Source organism: Thunnus thynnus, chromosome 1 (genome assembly GCF_963924715.1).
Source record: "Thunnus thynnus chromosome 1, fThuThy2.1, whole genome shotgun sequence".
In the NCBI taxonomy this organism is placed as follows: domain Eukaryota; kingdom Metazoa; phylum Chordata; class Actinopteri; order Scombriformes; family Scombridae; genus Thunnus; species Thunnus thynnus.
In genome coordinates this window covers 9,781,262-9,801,702 of record NC_089517.1, presented here as the reverse complement: position 1 = coordinate 9,801,702, position 20,441 = coordinate 9,781,262, and the positions used below count along the sequence as shown (strand labels likewise).

The window sequence follows — 20,441 nt, the reverse complement described above, 5'->3', positions numbered from 1 at the left end:
TTATTGCTCGCTTGTTGTCTTGATCCTAAAACTGTACACAAGTCACACAAGTCTGACATTCACGTATAGACCCACTATACATCTGTCAGTGTTTGTCATCAACACTGGGCATAAAAAATAAACACAAATTAAATGTACAGTTTTTTTTTTTATAGGTGATACGCTGTGAGACCACCAGATCTGTCGAACAGATTCTAACCATTTGGTTAAGTTAACATACAAAGAAAGAATTCAAAGTACTGTTAGGACTTCAGTACTTTCCAAAACGGACATTTACTGTTACTTTCAAAAAAGCATAAATTGCTGCTTGGCTACATTCAATCATGTTAACACCACGAGTGATACCGATGCCAAAGACTGAAGGTTGAAAAGCGCAGAGAGGGTAGACGGTTTCTGCCTCGAAAACATGAAGTGGACAATTTTTTCTACTAAATTGAGACTTAAGGGGAAAGCACGTTCAACAGACCACAAACAAAAAAAGGTCTCTAATTAACACCCTTTGGTAATAAACAGTTAAAATTTTGCATTTTCTTAATAAATGTCTCTGCAACCTCTAGCTAAATATTGATACTATGTGTGTTAATGTATGCTACACATCGATGACATCTGATTTTTAAAAAAAAAATCTAGATATAAACAACATATTTACACAAAGTGTTTGGGCAGTCATAACTTACTGTACTTGATACACTCTGCTGACATTGTACTGATGCCAAGCAGCTTCCCAGCAGTCGCCAGAGATGTTGAATATACAGTGCATTATTGCACCTTTACCATCAAAAAAAAGAAAACATTCACAGGCTATACAATTTTACAGCTGGAAGCCAGATTAAGCTCCAAGTCAGAGTATGCACATTTTCACAGAGGTAAAAGGTCCAAGTTGTTGCTACCTAAAGAAAAAAAACTGAGGTTGTTTGTTTTTATTTCCTGTGGTCCTCCAAAAACATCTAATTAATTGTTAAGTATGTTTAAGAAATGTTTAACCGGGTGTTTTGTTCAAATTGTGAATTATTCCAGAGAGGAAATGCAGCAAGGAGTGCTTTTTTTGTTTCATCAACTAATATAAAAATCTGCATTTAATATTTTTTTGGACTTACTAAAAAAAAGTGGGGTTATTTTTTCCAATCTAGTGACAGCAATACCTGCAAAACTACTATTTCGCAGACTTTGCAGTGTAAGCTTAAAAGTTAGCACAAAGTTCCTGAAACGGTTCCGCCCGCATATGTAAAAAAAAAAGGGGAAAAAACTTGGAATCCAATGTGAACCCTGGACTGATAACCACACAACATTTGGCAACTGAATCCAGTAACGGCAGGTTTTGAAAGATCCGCATGAAGCTGCTGTATATTTAAAGTCATTACTGGCAGTCTGTCGTGTGATGACGATCACAGCCACAGTTCATCCTTCAGAGAGACTACAGTGTTCTGTACTTCACCCGGTACTTGTTAATGTTGAGATAATGGAGGACCTCGGGGTTGGAGGAGGTGGTACAAGGCACCAGGCCTTCTTGTCCGTCTCCCATCAGCCACTTGCGGTTGTCGGCGGCCATGTCGCTCGTCACGTGCTCCTTGGCCCAGGAGTCCAGCCAGGTCTGAAAGCGTCTGTGCAGGCGTGTGTTGACCCGCTGTTGGGACTGGAAGAGACATCAGTGGGAAAAATGTAGTTCAGCTACTATGATACCATCATAAAAACACTAAGACAGTCGCAGAAATATGTCATCACCTTCATCCAGATATAGCGGTACAACGTCAAAACACAATCAATCCACCGGGCTGTAGAGACTATCCATCCTATTTTCAGGTCTGATGACATAAAGGAAATTCGCAGCATTTATCTTGCGGCAATGTCACTCCTCTAGTCAATGAGGACATAACTGACGCCATCGTTTCTGAAGGCGGCAAAAGTGAGATGTCATCTGAATGTGACGGCGTCTCAGATCATCTGCATTCACTAGGGGGCATCGTATTGCCACACGATGAACGCTGAAGGGTTCCTGTCATCACCTTCTAACTAAAAAAAATCACTTAATAGATTTAAATATGGACTGTTATAAAGTTTTTCAAGTTTGTTAAAACACATATGAAACACTTTTGATTTAAAATATTTTGAGAATGATAAAGAGTGAAAAACAAACGACCCACTATTAAGAGTTATAATAATAATAATAATAATAATAATAAAAGAATAGTTATTGATAGAACTACCAAAATTAAAGAAATCCAACTTGCTAATACATGAAAAGACTATCACTAAAAATTGATTTGATTGATTGACCTCTATGATCGTGAGCTTGAAGCAAGAAAGAAAATCGTCTAACTGCAAATATCTCTGCCAATCTAACTGATAATGTATAAATATGTAAAAAAATAATTTGTTTTTTCTCTCGTGTACAACAGGTGAACATTTCTGAACTTGCCTTAACTGTACTGTGGTATCTACCTTATTAAAACTTATAACATCTTGATTTTTCCCCATAAAATTTACCTGAAAATTCATTAATACATCTTTTCCACATCAAATCACATCACATGACTGTACTGCAGACTGTATACTCTCCTCATCCAACCAGTCTGTGCCCCCACACATCATTAGAGCTACAATGGCTGCACCTTATTTGGCTGTAAACAGGAATACTCGGGATTGTATATGTATCTTTCTATTGGTTAAAGAACGTTTGGCTGCAAACTAGGAGTTTATCAACACAGACCCACCACTGGGTACTTCATAGTTCTTAGATGTTAACCTCTAACAGTGTGATCAGACAGAACACAAAGCAAATCTTCGCCTTGCATCATTCGCACGTATTTGATCACTGGACCATTTGTGTTTATTCGCCCCAAACAGCCAAAATACCGACTGTGCATTAACTGTAAACTAGATAGCAACAAGCACACTGACCGTGTGTGTGTGTGTGTGTGTGTGTGTGTTAGTTTGTGTTCGGTTCAGCATCTGGCTGAACTCAAAACTCACCAGAGACTAAGTTTGTTTCTGTCTCTCTCCTTTTTCCCTCTGGTCTATTCTATGAAACACATTCATAAAGCTCTGGGATTTGCACAACTTTTTCACTCAAGATGAAACATTTTCAACTCACACAGACACGTATTTGCACTGCTCAGACGAATTTACTTCTAGTTGCATCATTGCATCGACTTTGTGTGTAATCGCGCCGCCTCTTAAATTCGCTTCGAGCTCTGTCTGAACACACAGTAGCGACGTGACTGGACACATGGCCGTTAGTGCGTCCACGCATTACGACTGACTTTGTTGTTCTGGTGCTTTTTAAATCTACACAATGGTGACAAATTTAAATATGTTTGATTATTAGGGCCTGAGCCCCAAAGAGGCGAAGACCCTGTTGTTTTTCCTGTGTTTGTTTCTTTCTTATTATTCTTTCTTTATTATTATGCCACTTCAACCCTAAATTTGACCCCCTAAACATGCTCAAAACTCACCAAATTTGGCACACACATCAGGTCTGGTGAAAAATGTAATAAAATGTAAAAATTATCCCCCAAAGTGCCAACATGTGCTCTATAGCGCCACCTATGTATCTAATATGGCTGCCACAGCCCGTAGGAATGTCGTAGAGAGATCAAACCAAAACTCAATCATTCGTCTCATCAAGACCTACAAATCATACGCTGACACCCCTGACCTAAATCCAACAGGAAGTCCGCAATATGCTCATCAAAGTACGACTTTCTGCCAATTTCGGACCCCCAAGAAACGCTATCTCCTCCTAGGGCGTTAATGGTATCGGCTTCAAACTTGAATACATGACTGAACAAAAGTTGTTAAAAACTTTGTAATAACTGGAACAGTTTAGATATTATAAGCCCATAATTAATTTTCAAATGGTAAATGCTTACCTGATGAGCCCGTGTGAGCGCTGTGTGCCTGTACATGTAGTCTTCTGATTTACAGACGTACACCATCTTGTAGGAGTTGAGCTTGAACATGCACTCCATCTTTAGTTCACTCTTGCCGTCCTGCGACTTGTCGGAGGTGCCCTTGGTCATTCTCTCCTGTTGCAGTTGTTCCCATCCTCTCTGACACTTCCTTATCCGTCTCAAATTCCTGAAAGCCAGAAGAGATTGACAGACATGAATAACACTGGCTGACCTGAAAGAAACAAACAAATAAATTAAAAAAATCCTGCTCTTTATTCCACACATCAAAAGAGTGCATCACGTTTACAGGGAAAGTTCGCACAAATTTCTAAAAAAAAAAATATCTGTCAACTGTTTTATTTTCATTTAAGAGACAATTTTATATTTTGACAATATGCACTGTGCGATTTTACAGCCTAAAAAAAAGGATGTAGTCAGCCATCATACACACACAATCTTAACAAGCTGATTTGAGAGCTGTCTAGTCAAATTTGAGAGGACTGTCCCTTTAAACAAGAATTTTTTTAAACCCATGCATTGCAAACTCACCGAGTAACAGAATTAGATAGGGAGTCAAATCATTCGTGGGGAATGTGGATCTATAAGAGCAGCAGAGGCAGCAGTCGTAATATTTCTTTACAGTGCACTTCCGTTGAACAGCCACATAGTTGAAATCTAAATATGTTTGGCAAACAAATACTTCTTTTAATTGGAAATTGATCCCGATTTTGTGCAGGTAATATTAATTAAAAAAAAAAAAAAATTAAAAAAAAATGCAAATATTCACCCCACCTGAATGAAAGTTTTAAATGTGTACTTACCACAGAGGGTACAGGTGAGCGAGGACTGAAACCATGAAGCATATTTTTGCATTCAGGGCTCCACTTAAAAGACATGACAGTGAGGCCAATTTCAGGGTAAAACTGTTAGAAACAAACACTACAAAAAAAAAAAATATTGCTGCCTGATCGGATACCAATCCAAAATATGAGCTGAGGATACTTTGATGTGCACATACTTTCACCAACAATGTACAGAGTGTTATGATCATGAGATGAAGACCCAACACAACTGGAAAAAGAAACCGCTAGATTTTTAACTGCCACTGAAGGTTTTTTTTTTGTGAAGAAGGGCCAAGTCTTTTGACCTCCTGTGCTGCTGACCTCTCATAGATTTGATGGGAAAAAAGGACAAGATGTGGGTGAGCCCAATGATAAATCATAGTCAGGTACCAGATTTATGCAATGGGTTAAATAAGAGAAAACTAAGAGTAAGATTGTTCTGCATTTTTTTTTTGTTGAAAAAAGCCTTTTGAAATGTTTTATGGTAATGGACAGCCATCTCAAAAAAAACAAAATAAAACAAAAAAAAGCATTGGAAATCAAAGACAGACAGGCTTTTTATATATATATGTATATATAATAATACACACAACACTCATCTGGAGCTTTAAGACAGAGTGGACACAACCACGCCTCCATGCACAGCTCTGAGGTGTCAGGAAAGAAATACACCAACATATGAACATACAATTTAGACGATCATTTTTATTTACAAACCCTACTCCTCTGTACAAGTGTTGCAGATAATGTGCTTGACCAGAGTTTTTTTTTTTTTTTTTTAAAAAGCTTGAGCACAAATCTCTCTCAAACCAGTGGAAAAAAAAACCTCACCCACAACAAAAAGTTGCAACGGGAGTGCACTGTTTCCACTGAAAATTATTACAAACATAACACTGAGTAGAACAGACTTAAACAAAATGGACATTTGAACATTTACAGTTGCAAACAGTGATTAAGTCACATACAGGACCTTTGATTTGAATACAATCACAAACAAAGGGCATGATAAGGTAGAAAAGAAAAACCATGACTTCACTGTTTCTTTCTTAACAAAGTCACTCAGGTCCTAAACAAGAGCTTTAGTCTCTCAAACTCAGGTCAAAGACATCGTAGAAAAATGAAATAAAATGACAAAAAGGTGGAACCCATTTGTTTTACTTTCAGTTTGCGTATTCAAAAAGACTTTTTGTTATTACGTTACACAATGAAAATCATCATTTAAATTCAATACAATGTGAATAATCAAACCAAATGATTCCTTATAGGTGTCTGCTAAGCTGGAAATTCAAAACCACGATCAAGCCAAAACCATTTTTTAAAAACCTTACTATGAATAAATAAAATTCCCCATTAAAAAGGAACTGAATCAATGAATAAATAAATTCCATTTTTAAAAGAATGGCCATGTAAAGTGCAATCTTCTACGTGAGGCAGAGGTCAGAAACTGAAAAAATGTTCATGGCCAATGAGATTCTTTCCAGACAGGGTTTCACTGTTACTGTGGAGTCACTCTTTGTAAATTAACCTTCTCAAACTCTTGCTGTTTGTCCGTGACTATTAAGGCAGAGCTCCTATGCCCAAAATGTTGAGATTAGAGAGAGCTTCCTAAGTCAAGCTTGTAAAAAAGTGCCACTGTTTTATATCTCTGAAAATGAGTTGTTTGGCAGCTGGTCTGGCTTGTCAACAGTGGAGTGGCTGCTCGGCTGACTAGAGGCTCAGGACAGAAGTTTTAAGTGTGCAGACAAGAGGGAGACATGGCTGGGGCCTCACCTGGGGAGGAACACCGGCTTCTGGGCCAAATGCTCACGCAGCTCTGGGGAGGCTGAATCTGAGTTCAGGTATCTGCCCACGTAGTCTGACCACCTCTGTTAGGGGACAGAGCAAAAATAAATAAACATGTTTCCCATAGACATTTATCTATTTAAACATCTATTTACATCTTTTTGGACCAGTTACAGGAGGTAACATCACTCCAACTAACCCAGAATAACCAGACAAGTGGTTACGGCCTTTCAAATTTGTAATATTTGACCTTTAACCCTGGTGTTAGGCTTTAGTTAACTTACAACGCTGTTACTCTATGCTGCTACAATAACACAGGTATCATTCCCCTAAAAAGGTGTTCCTAATATTTAGTCCACACCCATTAGTTCACTGTTGATTAGATTGATTAATCAAGATTAAATGAAGTGATTCATTGAGTAAAAAAACATGTCACAAAGTTTAAGACACAGAAAAGCAGTAAATCCTCACACTGGAGAAGCTGGAAGTGAGACTTTTTCCTTAATAAATGACTTGAAATTTAAATAAACTATCAAAATTATTGGTACTTAATTTTCTGTTGTTTAAGCCTCTGATTAAGTGAGTAATTGTTTCAGTGCTAATACCAATTGATGTCAATTTTTGGTGGACACAGTATTAGAAACACTACAACATCACCATGAACTCCAACCTCAAAAAAGTCAAACTTATTGCAAATCAATTGCCAACACAGATGCAGGTGTATCTTAAGAAATTCTCAGTGTATGAAGTGTACTTGAATACTGATGGGAGTCTTACCTCTGCCTCGGCTGGCTCATCAGAGTTCTCCTCTTCTGTGTCCAGCAGCTCCATGGCCAGACTGACAGAACCTCGGTTCTTCATAAACATCAACTAGACACACAAGCAACGAGAGGAAAGTATTTAACACAGCGTCTATAAACAAAGTGTTCAAAGAAGTGCAGACTGATTAACAAAAAAATATGACTTTGTGCTTGTGTTACCTTGAAGCAGTTCTCATCAGACATAAGCTGCTCTGCTTTGCGCTGGTAGGTGCCCTCTGCTGCGGCCCTGGACGCCTGCGTAGACAGCGTGCCCCCTGTGGCTTTATTGGCACTTTCGCTCAGGTATAAGTCTGTCACACGTGCGCACACATCATCAGTGACAAGGTGCTGGAGCTGTGGGGAAAAAAAAAAAATGCATTCAGTGTGCAACAGGTGGCTTTGTAGGATCACAGCCTATCAGTGTGATAGAAACATACTCAGTGACTGAAGGGTTAAACGTTCAGTCATCTATCACAGAGTTAAACAATAAACAATAGACGTGTTATTTAGGAAAAACAGGAAATACAGCTCTGCTCCATTAAAGCAGATGACTTTTGGCTGCATGTTAGTTTTTCTTTTTACTCCACCTTACTCATGTCGGAGCCAGATTACATTCTCAAAACAACCGATACAAACTAATACTCATACATGTCTGTTCATGCTCAACGGATTCTTAGTAAGATCCGTTTTTAACAGGAAATAAAAAAATGCCAATCAGTTCAATCTAATTTCTCTGGTATTTTCATGAACTAATGACACTTCCATGGAATATTTGTGCGACGGAAATCAAATCGAATGATAAAATCTTTGTGTACGCTGACCTGCCGGACAATGCTCTGGATGAGTTTGTCCATGGTGAAGGCAATGTAGGCGTGGATAGTAAACATTTCCCTCAAGGAGTCCTCGTACTGAGCCGGCTCCATGTTTCCATCCAAAAGGTTACGCACCATCTCCAGAAAGACCGAGTAATAGTCTTCTACATCGACATCCACTGCAATGAGAAAAGGGACAGCAAATGTGATTAATTATATGGTGAGATATCATAAAATATGACACCCTGTGGTTTTTTAGTGGGATCATAACAACTGTCAGTGAGAATTTGAGTATAATTATGTGTCATTTCAAGTTTTTGCACTTACTCGGCTCCTTCATCTTAAGCTGAATTGCTGGATTTTCATTCTTTTCTCTTTTCAGCCCCAACACTTCTCTCTCCCACTCTTTCTCACGGGCATCCTCCTCGATCTGCTTCTCCGCCTGCCCGTAGATTCGCAGCAAACGAGAGCAGAGGATGTGATGAAGACGAAGGAAGATATACCAGTAGTTGTTCACGAAGAACAGATTATAAGCATCGTCTGTGCCCCGAAGCTTCTGAGCCGCCGTGTTGCTGAAGAGGAGCTTGGACTTTGATGGGCTGTTGCCCGGCAGGCCGTTGTGCTTCTTGGGACCGTCTTGATCCACGTCCATGTCCTCTTCCTCCTCTTCTTCCTCTTCCTCCACATCAGAGAGCTCACCTCGCCGAGCAAAAAGCAGGTCAGGGATGAAGTGGTGGATGATCTGTTTGATCTTGTACTTGTCTTCTTTCTGGATGCCAACTTGTCTTTTGACATGGTGGATGATGAGGGCAGCGGCGTCCTCCAGGATCTGGCTGTCATCGTAGGTCAGGTTCATGTGCGGGCCGCTGGGAGGCGGTGTGGCAGTTTCCTCTGATGCTCGCTCCTGGCGCTATAGGACACAGACAGGAGTTAATTGGGCTCATAGAGGATTTCTCTTTTTAGACAGTCTGTATGAGAGTAAAATGTCTAGACAACAGGAAGTGATGCTCCAGGTCTCATTTACAGCTACAAGATGTCAAAAGCAATTAAAGTATCAAAAGCACTACCAAACACATCGCACTGTGGGAACAAAAAGACTGTTTTGTCTTTTGTTGTTGGAGCTACGCTGTAAATAAATCATGCATTGAGTTATTATGTTTGTCTTATTATCAATCTATCCAATTATTGTTTCCTTACCTCATCATACAGCATCTCGATTTCATTGAGCAGGGTCTTTGAGCGAAACACTTTGGTATCATTCTGCTTGAAGTTGATGCCTTGATGGTCGAGTGACTTCAGGTAATATTTCTCATTCTGCTCCCGCCAGATTTTGTTGAAGCCTCTCTGAGCTTCTCTCCACTCCTCCTCCTTTATTTTTAACCTGTAAACAGCAATAAAAAAATAGTGATTTACAACCTGAAGTGGTTCTAAATCAACCACCAAGAAATCACAGTCTTAACTCACCTCTTGAGCACTATGGGGACGGACACAGCTGGGTTCTTCTTAAGCCCGTCGATGATGTCGTGGGCCTTGTCCCCATATATCCTCTGGATAGCTTTGCGATGAATGACCTCTGAGGAGCCGCCCAACGTGTTGTCCAGCTTGAAGCGCAGCTGCTCCTCAGCAGACATGCGAGAAAGCCGTCGCTGCACTGTCTCGAGGACTCGTATCGTGGCAAGGTTGGTCTCCAACACGACATCCAGCTAAAAGGAGGGCGCCATAACCATCAAGTTAATGATTTAATCTGTTTTATTTGAGGATTTATTTAAAGCTTGTGCCAATCAACTCTAATTTTCATGATTGCAAATGCTGTCAGCAGGGCTTTTCCCTGGACATCTACTGTAAATCTTGACTCCACACATTCTTACAACCAAAACAAAACTACAATTTTACTTTGTTTCCTCACCTCAAAGCGCTCATCCTCACATCTGTAAATGTGCTCCTCATACTGAGTCTTCTTGGAGCTTACAACTGTAGAATCCTCAGACCATGATGGAAACGACACCCATGTGTCATTCAGAACCTACAAAGACACATTTGCTTCATTCAAACCTCTATACCTTTTATTCTCAGGAAGGCATTTAGACTCTCAGTTGTGACTGTGACAAACTGATAGCAGGCACGGAAATCACAAAAATAATGTCAACATATAATCAATGATAAATTTCAGTTGTGTATTGGGAAAATAGTAATCATGAATTTGTTGCAGCTTCTCATTTTAAAAGCTTTGGATGTGATAAATATGCAATCTGGGAGAAAAAAACACTGCTGTGCTATGCTGTGTGTAAAAAGAAAAGCTATTTAACCAAAAATGTACCAATAATGAAAATAACCTTTAGTCTCAGTCCTACTTTGTTTGGTTATTAATCATCATGATAGGAAAAACTTTAAACTTTAAGTAGCAGACTCCAGTGACTCACTTCTCTGCACAGTGGCGTCCTCCCTGTGCACTTAGGCTGCTGGTAGCTTTTTGGCAGTGCTCTGTAGCTGGACCCCAGCCTCTTGCAGGAAGCATAGTCAATCTCCATGGCGATACCCTCCGTTGCACGCTCCTTGGGTAAACTCTCCGCTTGGCTCGACTCACCGTGGCTTGATTCTCGGTAGCCCAGGAAGTTTTTAAACCATGTAAAAAGCTCTGGGAATTTTCTGTGAAGTGTGTCACAATGCATGAATAATGCAGTTAATAGGAAGGTATTTCCAACATAAACACTGGTGGTTCAATGACTATGTATCTATGATTTAAGTATTTAGTGTGATGAACTAATGTGACGTTTTTAAATAAAAGCAAAACAAACTATATTTTAGTATGAAGATATCATTAAGCTACAATACACAGAAGTACAGTTATAGAAGCAATATGTATCTGCTGCTCCAACGGACTGTGTGATGTGTACACTCACCCAAGAAATGGGATGACTAATTGAACCAGCTCAGCACGTGAAATCACTTCCTGGTTGAAGATGTGCAGACACCGCAGAAAGTTGTCATAAGCCTCAGAGCTCCTAAGAGCTTTCTTTACCTGTTGTAGAGTTTTCAGTGATGATGACAAAAAAAAAAAAAAAAAAACAAGATTAACAAACCATCCCTTGAAACTCATTCTAGTAATTATCATCTTCATCTTATTACAAGACCAGAATAATAAATAACAATAGTGATATTGATTTTTAACAGTACTGACCTTCTCAAAGAACATAGTTTCAGTGCTGGTGCTGTGTTTGCTGACTTCAGTCATGCCATGGTCCTTCATCCCTATTTTGGGTTTCTTCTGCAAGGGTGAAGATGATTTGACAGAAAATGAAAAGGAGGATGTTTAAGTAGAAGAAAATATCATACTGATGCTGATTTAAATGTACATGTGCACCATGTCAAGCCATACATTTTAGAAAGAATGACTAACTTTTCACTTTTGTTGAGTTATGTGCCAGAAATAATTAACTGTGCATACAAATTCAAAAGTCTAAAAGAATAACTAATTACATTTTGCACTTCAGAAACAAATTGCCATTGCAGTACACTGACACTGCGACTGGTGCTAATTATCTTATCAATATACACTATAATTTCTGCCTTTTATTAGGTCTATATCATGACAGAAAGACATAAACAGTACAATCAGCTAAATGTATGCAGACAGTCAACATGTTAAACGGTGTGTACCTTGACAGGTGGCGTGACTCCAACTCCCACAGGTCTCCTGATCGGCAGGCCGTTCTGGCTCAGTCTTTGTTTGTTGTTTAGTAAAGGTCTCTTTACTGTGCCACCGTGATCGTTACGCACTGACTCTGCCCTGTCTGGCGCAGTCTTGCTCAACAGCTGGGAAGAGATTTACACACCATTATCTCACCAAACAGATGTCATAAACTCAACAGGATGCATCAAGGAAAAATTGTGTAAATAGTGTCGACTATGTATTAAAAAGAGTTGAGGCACTTGAATAAATGAAGAGAGCAAATGAGTCACATGTTTAGGACATTGTCTAAAAATATTTTTTTCTTTCCTCCATTCCTTTACTTTTGGCAGTGCCAGTGTTTCATCTGTATTTAACTGTACTATAAAGATGGAATATTTAAACGGAAAGACTTCCAGACTTTCGCACTCCATAACCAAGCACAATCACAAAAATAACCTCATTAGTTTCATAAAGTATTAACAGAGACTCACCACTGAGCTGTTTGCATCAGGGAGGAACTGTCCAAACTCTGAGAGCAGGTCTTCCTGGTTCTTGAAGAGCCTCGCCACCTGAGTGTAGACCTCCTGCTCAGTCAGTGCTGGGGTGTAGTTGCCTCCTGCCTCTTTAGCATTTCGTTGTTCCTTCTGGAAAATTTGTAATTTAAAAAGAGGTAATAGTTGGGTCAACTCTGGGGGTATCACACTTTGTTTTTTTAGGTGGCAACATAAAGTCATTTGGGTACCAACAGCGCTGTATATACTACGAAGCATAAATATGTTTTATTGTTGTGCACCTCCTTACCTGGTATGTGTGCAGGATTTCCAGGAAGGCTTTGTAGATGTCTGGCTGGTCCTGGAAGCGGTTCTTGATCTTGTTGACGTAGTTTATAGCGTGATTGAACTCCACAGGCTGGTTGTTCTGGAGAGGTGGCCCACCGGACGGTGTGCTGCTCACAGGAGTGTGGGATTGGACTGAAGGCGAGCGCGGTGAGGCGTAGGATGGGATGGATGGGTTGGGCTGGCTGGTGGGGGTGTGGGCTGGAGACTGCATCGGCTTATGAAATTAACAGAGAAGTGTATAAACACTTAACACACACAAAGACTCAATTTGGTGTGCAAAAACGACAGGTTATTAATATCAAATCTAAAAATATTTAGATAACAAGGACCTGTACAGATATAAATACTTGATTAAGAAATTTAGTAAGATGTCAGCATATGAAACTGGACCAATAAGACTCTCAATATGTGATGTTCTAGTCTACTACAATCAATTCAGTGAACCAATATAGAAGCCCGTACTCTACCTTGTTGGTTTTGTTTGCTGCAGGCTGGGCGGGGATGGGTGGGGTGGTAGTGGTAGTGGTGGTGGTGTGCGGGCCAGCCTGTGGCAGACTCTGGTGCTGGTGTTGGCTCGCAGGTTGGCTGGATGCTCCACTTACAGGGATGTTCTGAACAGAGATACCATGAGGGGTGATGTAGTGAATCTGACCTGGCGTGGTCACATTGACCAGATCGTTGGTTTGAACCTCAATCTTATATCCGGGTGGCAAGAAAGTGTTGAAACCCATGATGAGGTCTGGATGGCCCTTGAAGAGTTGGGACACACGGCTGATAACTCCAGGAGTGTCTATGCTGTAGTGACAAGAGGAAATTATGGTAATTTAGCATCTGATTCATCTAAAAGCATCATTGTGCTACTTTTCAAAGCAGATAATGGATATTCTGTTTATTTAATATGTGAAAACTTAAAACATAGAAAAGCTGTTTATGGATTTCCTCTGCTTGTTGAAAAGAAATGGCAGTAAAACTGGGACTGACCTCTGTGACTTGAACTCTTTCATAATATCAAGGAAATCATTATAAACTTGTGGCTGATTCCCAAACTGCAGCTTCACTTGATCCAGATAGGACAAGGCATCTTCAACCTACGAAGTAAAAGTGTAAAAATTCACTGAATCCCCCTCAAGGAAGCAGATATACTGTAACCATTAAATGCAGCATCAACATGAACTTAGAAACAGAAAAACTGAAATATATTCAGCTAAACATGTAGAAACCTGTAACAAGTTAAATAAATATTCCAAAGTTATTGGTTTCATCAACATACTTGGCCTAGATTGGCTGATTTACTTTGGTGCACATATTTTAAAGACTGTCTATATGTTCATGTAGATGTACCTTCAGTCGCTGAAACTGCTGCTGTCCCTGGGCTGAAGTCAAGGGTGCAGGTGGATGAACGTGTCCCTGGACCACTGCAGGGCCCTGGGACTGAACTGCTATGCTGTGTGCATGGGGCCCAACATGAGGTGCAGTACTGTTATGTCCATGACCTCCTGTGCTCTGAGGCATTGTAGGCACCTTTTGAGGAAGAAATATACTTGCATTTTAAGATCTATAAACACTTAATTACTCTTTTCTTTACAATATTTAAATAAATAATCAAATAGAGATACTGAAATGAACAACAAGGTTTTTAAAAGGATTTGTTTGGTGATTTTCTATATTTTTCCTTTTGTCAATAAATCTCATGTGCAGAGCCAAAACCAACAATGAACGGATCAGATGTTTACAGCCTTGCTAGCTTGTTGTGCTACATAACACAACCTCTTGACTTTGTACTGAAGTTATTTGAGAAATGTATGATGTAGTACCAAGTCAAAAGGTTGTATTATGTAGCACAACAAGCTAACGAAGCTGTAAACAGAACCGTGTTCCCATGCATGCTTAGTGGTGTCATACTAGGAACATCACTCCAGAGGGTTACTATCTTATCGATGTCTTTACCCTTTGGAGCTCTTTCTAAACAAGCTACCATCGCCAGGAAGAAAGGAACATGTCACTCAGTGCAGTGGTATAAGTCATTGACGTGTTTTTAATAGTTTTTGGACAATAACGGAGGTCTATGGCACAGAGGAATACCATATATCAGACTTTGGATACACACACAATACTTTTAAGTAGGATGTCGGTTTGGCTCTGCACATGAGATTTCTTGACAACAAGAAAAATATAGAAAAATTGCCAAATCCTTTAAAGGTTTTGACTCTATATGGCTTTATCCAACTTACTGGTAGTGGTGTCTGGTAAATGTTAATCTAAGACCCTGTTCAAGCACCAACTGCTTGCACCATACCTGGTAGCCCTGGGGGAGAGAATACTGGATGCCGGTGGAGGGCTGCATGTTGTCTGCGGCTGCCTCTATCACAGTAGGGGCCGGGGCGAGGGCCCGGTGCTGGAAGCTCTCTGCAATACCCTGAACTGGGGGGCGACGTGATTGCTGTTGCTGGGATGCAAATATTGGTTCCTGGTCCTCCACACGCCTCTTCATTGTATACACATACTCAAAGGGGCTACAATGGACAAAGACAGATGGACAGTTAACAGCTTGTTGGGTTTTACCGAGTCTGTGAACTTTAACAAATAGTGTCAAGCATTCCTCAAGAATGTGCAGACTATTCATATTTGTATGTAGTATATATGTAGTAAAAAAGGGACACAGGGTAGCCAGTAATACTTTTAGAAATCATCAAGAGATCAACATTTTAAAATAAAGTACTCCAGTTAAGTATTTTTTAAAGTGAGGGATCTTTACTTTGACAGAGGAGAGGAGGAAACAGCTGTCATCACAACAAGTGAAAGTACAGTATCTTGTCAAACACTGATGTAATACGTAGGTCTGCTAAAGTAAAAAAAAAAAGTTTTTTTAAACATTCTCAACACTGAAGGAGAAAGGCAGAGTTACGCCACGCTCAAATATAAAGTATTTTACCTTTACCTCATTTCGTTATTTTAAAAGTTCTAGATCTTCAGTTCTTTACCACATTTGGCTGAATTAACAACATGGATAAAATAACTTTTTCGGCCATTGTTTTGTATCCTTAGACATTTCTACTGATCCCTGTATCACAGTGACACCTGAACAAACTTTCCTTACTGACAACCCATTTCACTGTTGTTTGAGACTTAACAGCAGCCCTCTCTAGTTTGTCTCTGATGTTATAACTGCAATTTAAACAGTATTGCTATTAAAATCTAGAAAATACATAAGAAATGAATCAGCTGAATGAGAAATTAGGTGTTTCTGTGCAACAGTCAAATGCAACAATGCCACAAGCATTGTAGCATATGTACTTCAATGCAAAAAAAAAAATCCCCTTTTCTGCAATGTAATGCTTTGCCATAACACTTCCTCAGTGCAGCTCAACGGTAACAATTTAAGGTCTGAACTGCTGGCGTTTGACACTGTTTTAAGAGAAATAGCACTGAAGTGAAAATTCTCTCACTGTGTTGGGTCCAGTCTACGTACATAATAATACTGAACAGTCTCGGTCTGTAAACCATGCCATTGTTTCAAATTCAACCTTAACTTACATGTGGCAAGTCATACTGAACAAACAAGAGAGCCCTCTTTTATGTACCGAGTTTACAAAACTGACAAAACCACAAACATGCCATAAAAAGAAAAGCAAAAAAAAAAGAAAAGGAAAAAAAAAGTCAGAGTGAAACAAAGAGAATAACTGACTGTTTCAAACGAAATGGCTATGGGAAAGTATTATGCAAAATGCTTCACCATGACAGTCCCTATATGGGCTTCCTGTCATTCTACAGCAGGATGTCTATGGCAGCAAGTTAGGGACCGTCCTTCAAGTGATACACACGTGTGAAAGAACTGAAAAATGCATTGCAGCTTCATGAGAGGACTAAGACTCCCTTCACTCAATAAAAACATAAAAGTAAGCATTTTATAAATTAAAAATAATTTACGTTTAATTGAGTTTAAGTAATTTGAGTTTAATTCACAGAACTTTAACCAGATGCCAAATATTAATTTAATAAAACACTATTCTAGCAATTATATTAATGACACTTTTTCAGCATTATAGTGCTTCAATGGAAGTTTTACAGACATCACCAATACATCTCTGCCGCCATTAGTTATTTAGATGGTGTATTTGGGATCCTAAATGTGCCTTTCTCTATTATTTGTTCCCATCAAAGACTTTGAAGTCCAGATATGAAAGCTACACTTTTAGGTTTACAAATCAGGGAAACTTCAACCGGATAGGTCAACTTTGAGATATTGGTATTCTGGGTTTGTAAGTGGAACTTTACTGAATCTTAAGTGTATAAATCTGTTACCAAAAATACCCTGAAATTATAATGTATGTGCAGAACATTTGTTTTTAAGTGTTGGTGACTTCTTGACATACACCTGGTAATTTACAGTGTATGGATATTGTGATGGCAACTTCATTTTTTATGTATGCATGCAATTTTATTATTTTACAAAACACTGAGATGACAATGTTATCAACAAATCATAACTACCATATAATATCCTGCTCTTATTCATGAGGGGCAACAGCAGAGTAAAGAGTAATAAGATCCACTAAAAGCAAAGTGGCTGAGATATATATCAATAATGCTTTTTTTTAGAGAAAATAACACTTGATGTGATGCTATGCAAAGGCCAATTTGATGATTACATAAGAACACTTCAAATAACAAAGATGTAAACACTTTTTAAAGTGTTGGTGACTTGTTGAAATACATCTGGCAATTTACCGTCTCTGGATTTGGTGACACCAATGTATTTATTTATTTATTTATGTAGTTTCTTAAGTATGTAAACAATTTCCTTATTTAACACAACACTGAGATAACAATGTTATCAACAAATCATGATTACAATGTAATATCCGGCTATTATTCATAGGGGGCAACAGGAAAATAAAGAGTGATATGATCCACTATCAGCAAAATTGCTTTTCTTTTTAAAGAAAATAACACCTGATGTGACGATATAAAAAGCCAATTTGACAATTACATAAGAATACTTAAAATAAAGAAAAGGGAAAAAATAACTTTTTTCACATACCACAGTATTTTCAAGCTAAGCAAGTTTGCAATGCCTGTCCCTGCATGGGCTTTTAAAATACATATAACTCAGTAAAAATACATATGAAACTGCACAATGCTCAACAATACATATACACACATTTAAGTTTATGTATGAGGCTCTCAGCACGATCAGTACATTTTTTTCGGCGGAAAAAAAACAGTAAGTTATTGACGCTCCCTAAGCAAACGTCATTGCATTTGTCCAGCGGGGAGAAGACATTGTGCCTCGCTGCCCTGCACCACCAATTTCGGAAAACACGGTGGCTTGAGTCGCTGAGATCGTGTTTGTCGCATATCCAGCTTCAAATATTTTTTGACGAAACGCGAAACAAATACGGCAGAGAGTCATAGACAGCGAAATTGGTCGACTAACGCTTTCAAAAAAAGCTAGAATATTGGTTATACTTCGCAGCCATGTAGGCGCTGTCTCTCTCTCTCTCTTTCGCTGTAGCTCTGCCTCATCCCCTCCCCCTCTCTGCCAAACACCGAGCTTAACGCCATCCGTTTCTCGGTGAGCTTGCCTGATGGCTGACGTTGGCTTTCGTCCTGGCCCAAAGTTATGTGGCAAGCAAGCTAACCTTTTGCTATCTGCAGACTGAGCTGTTAATGGTACTATTTGTCAGAAAGTGATGGTGTCGGGTCGTCGCTGGCCGTCCTCGACAGACGGGACCCTGCTTACTGAAACATGTTGGCTAACTAACGTTACCCTTGCTTGTTAGTTAGGTGGAAGATGTCGAAAAGACACAACAATGCCTCATCGCAGCTGACAACGCGACAACACAGTCTGATGTTTAGTTTGTAGCATGTGTGTTAACGTTACAGCACCGCAGTTAAATGAAGTTAGACGGTCAATAATTATTTCTGACTTATGCAGCAAGCTGATTAGGTCAGTTAGCCGACGAGCTAACGCTAGCTTCCACATAACGTCGCGTTAACATCAAGTTATGCGAGAAGTTCCGACAGAGAAAAAAATACAGTTGTCACACAAACGACTTCACTGCCATTAACGTTAGTCTCATAACAACCCAGACCCACGCAGTAAACATTAAACACAACAAGAAAACGCATCTTGTCAGGTCAGTCTGCTTTTAGCGTTAGCCTGTCAGCTAAATCATGGTCGCCGCTGTTAGCTTGCTAGCCTCACTCAAACTAGCTTGTCTTAACTTATTGACGCCACAAGCTCATGCAGCCTCTACTCAAATCTCTCCTGTTAATCAGCCAGAAGACGAAAATATTAAGTCGTAACGGAAATGCGACCAGTGTTAGCTAGCTCACTACTTGTGTCTGTTCGGCAAGGTTATGTAGCAGCTAAGTGAAATGCTACGTTAGCACAACAACCAACCCCCCATCAGTAACGTTACAGGCTATCTTCGGCGCTAACTAGCTGGTTTAAACTCACCTCGCAGGACTGCCACCAGCGTAACGGGGCCCAACCAGGAGAAACCGCTACTCTTGCATTCACCTGTGGCAAGATGTGAGGTTTTGTGAGCTGGTCTCAAGTGGAAAAATGTCAAAAATGAAATTGTCCGTAGCGGCTGCGTCGCTAACAACAGTGTATGTATGAAGCGGTGTTCCTTGAACATAGAGGCGTGTCTTTCCTGAAGGCGGGCTGGTCTCCTCCCAGTCTGAACTGGGATTGGTCAGCTTCAGAAAATGAAAACAAATACAGTAAAGGCAAAGAGCCAGTATCTCTCGGTATCTCTTCTTTAAAGGCGTCTGGTTTAGTTTATTGTCACTCTAAGTGCAGGTTTGTATCTGCACTCCATCTGCAACACTGGCGTCAACGTTGCTGCTTTACTGCTACGTTACAGATGGATGATTATTTTACATTTCATATTTCATGTTTATTTGCATAGGGACAAATATATAGCATGAACTTATGCCACATACCACAGCATGCATAGGCTAAGCTAGTTTGCTGTGCCCGTCTATAGATGGGCTTTTAACATACATACAACTCAACATTAAAATATATGAAGCTGCACAAAACTCAACAGACACATACACACATTTTAGCACAAAACACTAAACTCTATAATACATATGCACACATATTGTCTTATGAAACTCAACAACAAAGTACATACTTTTTCTTGATTGTGAGATAACCTTTTAAAATGTATGCAATTTATACATTTACTCAAGTAATGTACTTAAGTACAGTTTTGAGGTACTTGTACTTCACTTGAGTATTTCCATTTGATGCTATTTTAAACTTTATTTGACTTTTATTTGACAGCTTTAGTTACTAGTTGAACAAGTTGAACTCTGGGACTTTGTGAACACACACACACTCATTTCAACAAATGTTCAAATGATCCAATATTTCTCCAAAAATCAAAGATAAGAGAAAAAGTCCAAGAACTGAAACCAGACGTGTGTATCAGAACACGACCCCTCAGATTTATCTGGTGACCCTTTGAAGGGGCCTGACCCCTAGGTTGGGAACCACTGGACTAAACTAGCTAACTGTACATAAAGTAGTTGAAACTAGCTCCACCTCCAGCAGCTACAACAGTAACATGCTGCTTACTCACTGATGCGTCTGTATTAATAATCTAATGATGTCATACATAATAATATATCAGTCAGATATACTGCAATACTTTAACTACATAAAGCTGATAATACTTATGTACTTAAATGAGATTTTTCATGCAGAACTATTACTTGTAATGGAGTATTTTTACATTGCTGTATTGGTACTTTGGATCTGAATACTTCTTCCACCACTGACTAAAG

At 39.3% G+C, this 20,441-nt stretch overlaps 1 protein-coding gene across 1 annotated transcript; it reads right to left on the bottom strand.

The window, feature by feature from the left end:
- Positions 1-666: 666 nt before the first annotated feature.
- LOC137173811 (paired amphipathic helix protein Sin3a-like) lies at positions 667-19,294 on the bottom strand. Its single transcript, XM_067578912.1, has 21 exons — positions 19,099-19,294; positions 14,932-15,148; positions 13,977-14,156; positions 13,617-13,723; positions 13,103-13,430; positions 12,598-12,849; positions 12,288-12,440; positions 11,784-11,939; positions 11,305-11,391; positions 11,027-11,145; positions 10,547-10,772; positions 10,033-10,149; positions 9,591-9,829; positions 9,324-9,507; positions 8,454-9,036; positions 8,136-8,305; positions 7,495-7,668; positions 7,292-7,384; positions 6,503-6,597; positions 3,870-4,077; positions 667-1,633 (listed from the first exon to the last, which is right to left on the bottom strand). The coding sequence occupies exons 2-21, from the start codon at positions 15,124-15,126 to the stop codon at positions 1,415-1,417; spliced, it is 3,885 nt and encodes a 1,294-aa protein (XP_067435013.1). The 5' UTR covers positions 15,127-15,148; positions 19,099-19,294; the 3' UTR covers positions 667-1,414.
- Between the last annotated feature and the right edge of the window lie 1,147 nt (positions 19,295-20,441).